The following is an 11014-nucleotide window of genomic DNA, read 5'->3' as shown; positions in this document are numbered from 1 at the left end:
GGGTGAGAAACAGATCAATATTTAAGGATGAATTCAGAATTGCATAATACCCATACTACTCTACTTCTACCATATCTGATTATGGCAGAACAAGTAAGAGTAGTATGGCAGTATGCAATTCTGAACTCAGCTTAAGTCATTTTTTACTATAAATCTCCACTTTCACATTTTTCTTCTTTTAGTTTTTGCTTCATGCATATCACCACCTACTGGGCAGAGAGGAAAATTTATAGTAAAAAAGGGTGTACATATTGGTCTGTTTCTCACCCACATCTATCATATCGATTTTGAAGATATGGATTTAACCAATGGATTACTTTTATGCTGTCTTTATGTGCTTTTTAGAACTTAAAATGTTGGTCACCATTCTCTTGCATTGTATGGACCTACAGAGCTGAAATATTCCTCTAAATATCTTAATTTGTGTTCTGCAGAAGAAAGAGAGTCATACACATCTGGGATGACATGAGGGTGAATAAATGATGAGAGAATTTTCATTTTTGGGTGAACTAACCCTTTAAATAAACACCTTAAAATTGGTATATAAATTGACACACTTCAAAGCTTCTTATTTTTACAATTTATATATTCATTATTATTGGACTTCTGTTTTGAAAATTAAAAATGGAAAAAAAGTGGTTTGGTCTTCCAATACTTAGATTTGTGTATACTGAGGATTAAAAGATTAATCAAATAGTACTATTAATTTACAATGAGACATATCATAATTAAAAATTCCAAACAATACATTTTCAAAGCAAAGTTGAAAACTGGACATGATAAAATCTTCAACATTACGCACTAAACTACACGTCCCAGGATTCATAAGAAAAGCGTCAGATGTAAGCATGATCCTATTGGTCAATAACTCTGACGACAAAATTCTGCGACATTACCGTCAACATGGCGTCGTTCGCGGGAGACCGGTGGAGAGATGCTCTGAAAAACCACGATATCTTCCAGAAATTACAAGAAAGGCTTCATTTGGAGCCTCAAGGGACTAGCAAAAGAATAGCCAAGAACCTCACATTCTGCCTGAATGGCGACCTTTTCACCTGGGATAGTGTTGAGAGTGTGTTTTACACCACAAACCTGCGACAGCTGAACTCCGAGGGCGACACAGACACTTCCAAATATCAGGTCAGTGGGGTTCTGCTGTCTTTAAGGAATCCTGTTGTCTGCTTGGAATAATTCATTCCTTCATTATAATCCCTTGATTATTCCTTGTCAGAAGGAGTTGTCTGGATAGGAAGTGGTCACGACAACAGAGTTGTAATTTTGTAAATAACTTGACACAGATAAGTATAGGACGCGATTTTATTTGTCTAAAATCATTTATTAACATGTTTTATGTTTATGTCTTTTGGCTAAACCTTTGAAACGGTGTGTATTTTTGATGTTTGTGGACTGGCCCCACTCACTTCCATTGTAAGTGTCCTAATTTAACAGCGAGTTGTGCATTATTTCTAATTAAGCGAGGGACGAGTCAGATGTATTTATTTATTTATTTATTTATTTTTGACAATCACCATTGTATTAAATACTGACAATTGTGCTTAACTTGTATTTAGTCAAAACATTTCTTTACACAATGTCCTGTCTGTTGCTTTAACAGATAATTTTCTTACTGGGGTCTGTTTGAAATGGTTTATTCCCTGATTGATTTTTATTTAAGTTTCTGTCTGAATATTTACTGATCTCCTAATTTCCCCAGACGCTTCTGTGCATCAACCCGCCGCTGTTTGAAGTGTGTCAGGTGCTTGTCAGCCCCACACAGTATCACGTGGCTCTCATCGGTCAGCGTGGTGCGACTATACTTGAATTGCCACAGCGCTGGGGCAAGAAATCCGAATTTGAGGGTGGACGCCTTCAGATAAACTGCAAGTGAGTACATTGCTGTCAGATGTGACAGCTACATTTTCTGAGCAGTTGGCAAGATGATGACTTTGATCAACCAAAGTGACAGGTTTTACTTTTATTGATAAACATGGACCCTTATATTTCCTGATTACTTTGTCACTTAACAGCATTTGAAAATAATGTGCACCTCTTTAGCCTTTAACCTACACGGTGCATAGTTATTGCAAGATTAGTATGGAAGTATGCTGTTCTGAGCACAGCCCATTGTCAAGCAGAGCTGCGTCAGCCCTCTGGACTACCTTTGAAATTCATTGGATTTGTAATGTTTGGTCTTTCACAGGACGAATCCTGTAGCTGAGCGCTTCTTCACCAGTTCTGCCTCTGTGACACTCCGACAGGCTGCCTGGTATCCTAGTGAAACTGAAGAGCCCCATCTAGTCTTACTGACCTCAGACAACACCATCAGGTACCTGCGGCTTACAGAATGTGTTTCAGAAGAACTGAAATAGTGGTTGTTAAAAGAATCTTTTTCTTTTCACAGATTTTATAATCTTAAAGAGCCACAGTCCCCTGCAAAAGTTTTGTCAGTGTCTCAGGTAGACGAGGACAACAGTGTCCACACAAGAGGGTACGTTATCAGACCACATCCAAACCATACAGTGTCTTATTACACTGCTCTTTGGAATACTTGTATAGAAAGGTAATTCTCTTGTGCAGGCGTTCCTATGCTGCCTCTCTGGGTGAGACTGCTGTGGCTTTTGACTTTGGCCCACTGGCAGATTCTCCTCGTCAGCGTATGAAAGAAGAGCTGCTGGTGTACCCACTATACATCCTGTACGGGAATGGAGAGACGTATCTGAGCTATATTTCTCTCACACACAGGTAACAAAAACCTTATACTATTGGCACTGTTATAATGCAATTAAACAAAACAACTAATAGTGCTATTCATTAAAAGGATTGATCACCCAAAAATTCTCTCATCATTTACTCACCCTCATGCCATCCCAGATGACTATGACTTTCTTTCTTCTGCTGAACACAAATGAAGATTTTTAGAAGAATATTTCAGCTCTGTAGGTCCATACGATGCAAGTGAATTATGATCAGACCTTTGTAGGTCCAAAAATCACATTAAAGCAGAATAAAAGTAATCCATAAAACTCCAGTGGTTAAATCCATGTCTTCTGAAGCTATAAGATAGGTGTGGGTGAGAAACAAAACAATATTTAAGTCCTTTTTTACTCTAAATCTCCACTTTCACTTTCAGATGTGAAAGTGAAACTAAACAGGCACCATACATGACTTATAAGATGTAAAAGAGAAAGTGGAGATTTAGAATGGAAAAAAGACTTACATTTTGATATGTTTCTCACCCACACCTATTATATCGCTTCTGAACACATTAATTAAACCACTAGAGTCTTATGGATTACTTCTATGTTTCCTTTATGTGATTTTTGGAGCTACAAAAATCTGATCAACATTCACTTGCATTGTACGGAACTACAGAGCTGAAATATTATTTTAAAAATCATAATTTGTGTTCAGCAGAAGAAAGAAAGTCATACACATCTGAGATGGCATGAGGGTGAGTAAATGATGAGAATTTTAATTTTTGGGTGAACTATCCCTTTAATAGATAAATCAATTAGAATGTATAAGAAGATTAAATCTGTAGCTGTAAACTAACTTCCTAATTTTGAGGAAAATTCTGTCATCATTTACTCACCCATATATCATTATAAACCTGTATGACATTCATTCGTCCATGGAACACAAAAAGAGATGTTAGGCAGAATGTAAGTCTCAGTCATCATTCAGTTTCTTTGTATGAAAAAAAAAAAACTGAGACTAACATTCTGCCTAACATTTCTTTTTCTGTTCCACAAAACAAAGTCAAACAGGTTTGGAACAGCAGGAGGGTGATAATAGATGACAGAATTTTCATTTCTCGGTGAACGATCCTTTCAGTTCTTGGTAAATCCATTTTTTGTACATAAAGGTAATATGGATATAAACAATTAATCTTTTTATTGTGCCTTATAGATACAATTAATTATTATTTAAAATATATGTCTATAAATATCTATATCAATTTATCTGTTTTAGATGTGCTTTTTCTTTCCCCTAGTGTCAGTAATCTAGGGAAACCCATGGGCCCCTTGCCAATGTACCCTGCAGCAGAGGATAACTATGGCTATGATGCATGTGCTGTGCTCTGCCTGTCGTGTGTGCCCAACATCCTGGTTATTGCCACTGAAACAGGAACACTGTACCATTGTGTAGTGCTGGAGGCGGAGGAAGAGGAGGACAGCGGAGTAAGTCACAGACATTTATGTTTCATAAGTTTCATAGGCCTGTTTCATACATTTTACACCTGCAACAACTTTCACACCGACAGGGTTTCTGCTGTGTAACAGCTATGGCTCTAGTCAGAACCTTAAAGGGATAGTTCACACAAAAAGTGAAAATTCTCTGGTTACCGTCATGCCATACCAGATGTGTATGACTTTCTTTCTTCTGCAGAACTCGAATGAAGATTTTTAGAAGAATATCTCAGCTCTGTAGGTCCATACAATGGTGACCAAAACTTTGAAGCTCCAAAAATCACACAAAGGAAGCATAAATGTGATCAATAAGACTCCAGTGGTTAAATCCATGTCTTCAGAAGTGATCCAATTGAATTTGGATAAGAAACAGACCAAAATATAACTCCTTTTTCACTGTAAATCTTGAGATCTGCTATTGCCTTGGCGATCATGAATTTAAGCTCGATTACATTCATAGCGCCATCTAGCGCTCTGCGCGAGCGCCAAGCACTAGGAAGTGTAATCAAGCTTGAAATCATGATCACACCTAGAGACTGCAATGGCAAGATGTACAGTGAAAAAGGAGTTATATTTTGGTCTGTTCTCACCCAAAATCGATTAGATTAGATTACTTTTATGCTGCCTTTATGTGGTATTTGGAGGTTTAAAGATTTGGTCACAACTCACTTGCATTGTATGGACCAACAGAGCTGAGATATTCTTCTAAAAATCTTTGTTTGTGTTCTGCAGAAGAAAGTAAGTCTTGGATGGCATGAGGGTGAGTAAATGGTGAGAGAATTTTCATTTTTGGGTGAACTATCCCGTTAAGTATTTCTGGTTAACTACACTGATTTTTTAGCAGCTATAAATTATACAATGTTTATTGGGAATGGACCACTGGGCACCAAAATACTGTAAATATGCATTGCTACAGATGCGAGATGTGTGAAACAGGCCTTAGAAATCACCATTGTGCACTAAATTTTTTCTAGTCTGTAACCAAAATGCTGCTTGTACATTGTCAGAAATGCTGAGCCTCTGTTTTGTGTTCAGGCTGTAGAGAGGTGGTCCAGAGGCTCTGAAACGGTGCCTTCACTCTACGTGTTTGAGTGTGTGGAACTAGAACTTACCCTCAAACTGGCTGCTGCTGGGGAGGACGAGGAGATAACAGAGTCAGACTTCACCTGTCCAATCAGATTACACAGAGGTGTGTGGGTATGTAGAAGGACGTACTTATGGGTATGTTTGTGAGCGTTAGCATCTCGCTATATTTATTAACTTAAAATTCATTCAAAGGAATGTTTTGATAGTGCCACAGGTTACACTTTTAGGTTAAATCAACCTACTAATGGTTTACTTATAGTGGACTCTACATATTAAGCTTGGATACAACATTTTAACCTTGACTATATATATATATATATATATATATATATATATATATATTTATATATGTGTGTGTGTGTGTGTGTGTGTGAACATATATTCAGTATATATATTTTGTCAAGGTTAAAAATTTGTGTCCAAGCTTAATATTCTGAGTAAATTCAAGAGACTGTAGTGTGTGAAAATCCCAGGAGATCGTCAGTTACAGAAATACTCATACCAGCCCATCTGGCACCAACAATCATGCCATGGTCTAAATCACTGAGATCAAATTGTTTTCCCCATTCTGATGGTTGATGTGAACATTAACTGAAGCTCCTGACCAATATGCATGATTTTATGCACTGCACTGCTGCAACACGATTGGCTGATTAGATAATCGCATGGCATGATTGTTGGTGCCAGATGGGCTGGTTTGAGTATTTCTGTAACTGTTGATCTCCTGGGATTTTCACACACAACAGTCTCTAGAATTTACTCCGAATGGTGCCAAAAACAAAAAACATCCAGCGAGCGACAGTTCTGTGGATGGAAATGCCTTGTTGATGAGAGAGGTCAACAGAGAATGGCCAGACTGGTTCGAACTGACAAAGTCTACAGTAACTCAGATAACCACTCTGTACAATTGTGGTGAGAAGAATATCATCTCAGAATGCTGTTCTGAGATGTGGGTTTGTGCTGATTTGGTGGCACGAGGGGGACCAACAGAATATATATATATATATATATATGTATTCAAGAGAAGTTTTAACATTGATTGCTATTTGTTGCAGACCCTCTGTGTCAGCACAGGTATCACTGCACCCATGAGGCTGGTGTGCACAGTGTAGGACTCACCTGGTTCAAAAAACTGCACAATTTTCTGGAGTCTGGTGAGTACTTCCGTTTCCTGCTACATCAAAACCTTCTTAAGACGACTGACTTAATCAGAGTTCAAATGTGGTATGTGGTCACAGCTCTAGAGTGGAATATTTGAAATGCTGTGTATTGTTGTATGTGCTTTTGTTGTGTTTATTATTGTGTTTTATGTCCAGATGAAGAGGATAAAGACAGTCTGCAGGAACTGGCGGCAGAACAGCGTTGCATAGTGGAACACATCCTGTGCACCAGACCTCTCACTAACAGGTTGGGGGAAGGCAGTAAACACAATCATACACAATCAAATTTTGAGGCTGCCTTGTTTTTTAAAAAGCATGTTGCAAACAAGTTGCTAGATTAAAACTACAGCGGTTTTCCATTTCGTCAGGCACGTTCACTCACATGCTTGTGGTATTTGTAGTCCTTATTCAGCAACTCATTGACAACATACATTTTTTCTAAAACACAGCAGCTTCAAAATTCACATTTGAGGTATGACCGTGTGTAATTTATGTTGTAGAACAAAACCTCCAAATATTTTAATCCTAAATTGAAAAACCCCATTATAAAAAACCCATAAGAAATTTGCAAAGAGAACCCATGGCAAATTAGCCTTCCAGGTTCACCTACAAATATACTTCACGGCTGAACAGCTCTACAGGGTGGTCCCCCCCCCCCCCAAAGAAAATGGGGCCACTATGTTTGATTGCTCATATCTTAAAAATGCATAAAGTTGTTTCCACGATTTTTGGCGTACTTCTACAAATTTTTGTAAACAACAAAACAACGTCACTATGATATTATCGTGAGCAACAACTTACTACAAATAAATAAATCGTTTGGCCTCCCAAAAAAAAAACGGGACCTCATGGTGAAAGAGGCACCAATATTTGCTGCCATTAAAAACATAGCTAAACAATTTACTTATTTATTTATTTGTAGCAAGTTGTTGCTCACGATAACATCGCAGTGAAGTCATTTTGTTGTTTACAAAAAGTCGTAGAAGTACGGCAAACATCGTGCAAATGCCTTTATGCATTTTTAAGATATGAGCAATCAAACATAGTGGCCCCATTTCTTTTGGGGGGGCTGCATATATGTACTGTAACTATAGGTTGTTCTTTATTATAAGGTATTGTTATATTGGTGTATAAATGGAAATTATTTAATATCTTTTTTTCTTGTGTTGTTTTTTTTTTTTAAACAATGTGGAATACATGCCTTTTCCAATAAGATTTTTAGTTTATTTTAGTTCTTGCATTGCATTAAACATTTTGAATCTAATGAACTGCTTGGATAAAATGATGGTTCCTCTAATTGAAAAAAACAAAAAAAAATCACACTTTATGCCACTTCAGAGCAAATACAGAGATATCAAGATTTCTTTAACTGTATTACCCGGTCCTTCTTCAAATGAGTCTTGCAGTAAACTAGCTTTTAACTACAAAATGCGTAAGCAACAGAATAATATTCAGATCTACAATGGGACACGAGCCCAGTTTTCAAAGTCATTAGTTTAAGCAAGTTTAAAGGGATAGTTGACCCAAAAATGAAAATTCTCATCATTTACTCACCCTCATGCCATCCCAGATGTCTATGACTTTCTTTCTTCAGCAGAACACAAATTATGATTTTTAAAATAATATTTCAGCTCTGTAGGTCCATATAGTGCAAGTGAATGGGTGGCAAAATTTTGAAGCTCCAAAAAATCACATAAGGGGAGCATAAAAGTCCATACGACTCCAGTGGTTAAACCCGTGTGTTCAGACATGATATGATAGGTGTGTGTGAGAAACAGATCAATATTTAAGTCCTTTTTATCATAAATTCTCCTCTCTACCCAGTAGGGGGTGATATGCATTAAGACTGTGAATCACAAAAAAAACAAGAAGAAGAATGGGAAACTGAAGTGGAGGTTGACTGAGCAGGGATGAGAATTTATAGTAAAAAAACTTAAATATTGATTTGTTTCTCACCCACACCTATCATATCGCTTCAGAAGACATGGATTCAACCACTGGAGTCTTATGGATTACTTTTATGTTGCCCTAAAATGAATGTGGATTTTGGAGCTTCAAAAATGTTGGCACCCATTCACTTGTATTGTATGGACCTACAGAGCTGAAATATTCTTCTAAAAATCTTTGTTTGTGTTCAGCAGAAGAAAGTAAGTCATACACATCTGGGATAGCATGAGGATGAGTAAATGATGAGAGGGTTTACATTTTTTTTTTGGTGAAAGTAGTTAGTACTTTGAAGCACTGTATTCTTTTCTCTTTCTCTCAGTTTGCCGGCTCCCATTCGTGGGTTTTGGATCGTGTCAGACCTGTCCCTGGGAGCCACCATGATCTGCATCACTAGTACATACGAGTGTCTGCTGCTGCCTCTGCTGTATGTCACGAGCAGTTGTCTTGCCCCCCTTTTGTTAGATTATCGTGCGAGGAAAGGTACATGCTATGGAATTTCTTTTGTTTTAACTAACGTTGTTTTCACATATGCATTTAGAAGTTCTATTCGTCCCCCATCACCTCCTTTGCTCTGCTCTGCTCCGGGGGCGGGGCCAGGCAGCTCTCCTCTTCGCGGATTGGCTGAAGACTCCTTTGAGCAGCATATTCGCAACATTCTGGCACGTAGCTCGACCAACCCGCTAATGCTGAGGTGTGACTAGCATTACGTTATTATAGCATTATGATTTTATTTTAATAGCTTTAAAGAGTGTAAATTCTTGGCCTTTACTGAAGAAATTTTTGAGGCTGTCACATGCAGAGGTGATCTGATCTGATGTGTGTGTTTCAGGGCTGGAGATAAAGACTCGTCTCCTCCTCCTGCAGAGTGTCTGCAGCTGCTCAGCAGAGCCACACAGGTGTTTCGAGAGGAGTACATCCTCAAACTGGGCCTGGCACATGAAGAGATGCAGAGAAGGTAGAACATAAAGCAGCACTTGGCCAACAGAATAGTTCTTGCACATCTGTCATTGTTTGTAGGCTGAACGATTTGGACCAAAATTGTAATTGCGATTATTTAGAAAAATATTGCCACTGCAAAATAAACATTTTCTTTTTTCTTTTTTTTTCTTTTTTCTTGTAAGTGATTCCGTTTTACCAAAATTAAATCATGTTTTGTCAATGTTCTACTGCTGATGGAAATACTGTTCTAGAAAGAGTATTCACACCCGAGTCCTCTTAAAGGAATATTCCGGGTACAATACAAGTTGAGCTCAATCAACAGCAATTTGTGGCATAATGTTGATTACCACAAAAATGAACTTTGACTCATCCCTCGTTTTCTTAAAAAAAAAAAAAAAAAAAAAAAGCCAAAATCTGGGTTACAGTGAGGCACTTACAATGGGAGTGAATCGAAACCATTAAAATACTCACTTTTTCAAAAGTATAGCCACAAGACGTAAACAATATGCATGGAAACACGATTTAAGTGTGAAAAATGTACTTACTAAACTTTTCTGTGTAAAGCTATATCAAATTTTACAACTTCGTTACCATGACAATGCAGTCAACAAACCCTAAAACCCTAAAAACGACTGTTAAAAAAAAAAAAAAAAAAAAGGCAATTTAAACAACTTTACAGCTCAAATAATAAATGGGTTTTAACAGAAGAATTAATAAAAGTGCTTTTATAAAATTATATACTTCACATTTCTGACTTTAAACCTTTCAAGAATTGGCCCCATTCACTTCCATTGTAAGTGCCTCACTGTAACCTTGATTTTTGCTTTTTTTTTTTTTTTTTAAAGAAAAGGAGGGACGTGTCGAAATACATTTTTGTGTTCATTAAGCATCAAATTCTGTCGATTGAGCTTCACTTGTATTGAACCCAGAATATTCCTTTAAAAAGAACCTAACTAAATAAATAAATGAAAACAGTGAAACGGAGGGGAAACAAAACATCTTTATCGCACTCACATTGCACCTGTTCATTGCACCTTCTTTTTGTCCGATTTGTGAAAGAGTCTCAGCCAACTTTTCATCAGATTTTTTTGGAACACTTTTGAGTTGTATTGTAATATTCGAATAATAAGTTATTATTAATGAGTTAAATTATTACAGAAATATATTATTGCATAATAACAACAACAATAATGAAAATAATAGTTATTATAATTATGAATGAGTAATTTTTATTATTGTAAAATAGTCGTGTATTTCTATGCAATCTGGTTAAATCCTCATGACTTTATTGGCAGAAGATTTTATTTTTGTATAACTTTATTTTAATTTTGGTGTAAAACTCAAGGAAGACTGTAGGGTTTCTGTTTGTAGGTGAGTTGAAAACAGCCTGTTAATGCAGGCAGTTTAATGTGCTCATCTCCCCTTCTGTCCTCAAAAACCCAATTTCATGGCGTTATTTTAGATTGTTTTTTTGGGGGGGATTTTTCTCCCAATTTGGAATGGCCAAATCCCAATGTGCTTTTTAAGTCCTTGTGGTCGTGTAGTGATTCGCCTCAGTCCGGGTGGCGGAGGACGAATCCCAGCTGCCTCCGCATCTGAGACCGTCAACCAGTGCATCTTATCACGTGGCTTGTTGAGTGCATTGCCACAGTGACATAGTGCGTGTGGAGGCTTCACGCCATCCACCGCGGC

At 37.4% G+C, this 11014-nt stretch overlaps 1 protein-coding gene across 1 annotated transcript in view; it reads left to right on the top strand.

Annotated features, from left to right (window-relative positions):
* Positions 1–900: 900 nt before the first annotated feature.
* The window catches only part of LOC127439852 (nucleoporin 88), a 19530-nt gene continuing 9416 nt past the window's right edge, over positions 901–11014 (top strand). The window contains exons 1-12 of the mRNA XM_051696111.1: positions 901–1140; positions 1715–1884; positions 2201–2326; positions 2402–2488; positions 2578–2742; positions 3995–4181; positions 5226–5379; positions 6332–6430; positions 6593–6683; positions 8703–8807; positions 8922–9074; positions 9213–9338. Coding sequence (XP_051552071.1) covers positions 904–1140; positions 1715–1884; positions 2201–2326; positions 2402–2488; positions 2578–2742; positions 3995–4181; positions 5226–5379; positions 6332–6430; positions 6593–6683; positions 8703–8807; positions 8922–9074; positions 9213–9338 — 1700 coding nt within the window. The 5' untranslated portion in view covers positions 901–903. The remainder of the gene's footprint in view (positions 1141–1714; positions 1885–2200; positions 2327–2401; positions 2489–2577; positions 2743–3994; positions 4182–5225; positions 5380–6331; positions 6431–6592; positions 6684–8702; positions 8808–8921; positions 9075–9212; positions 9339–11014) is intronic.

This window comes from Myxocyprinus asiaticus, chromosome 4, assembly GCF_019703515.2.
Source record: "Myxocyprinus asiaticus isolate MX2 ecotype Aquarium Trade chromosome 4, UBuf_Myxa_2, whole genome shotgun sequence".
Lineage (NCBI taxonomy): Eukaryota > Metazoa > Chordata > Actinopteri > Cypriniformes > Catostomidae > Myxocyprinus > Myxocyprinus asiaticus.
The sequence above is the reverse complement of the archived record's forward strand: the minus strand, read 5'-3'. Positions and strand labels throughout refer to the sequence as shown.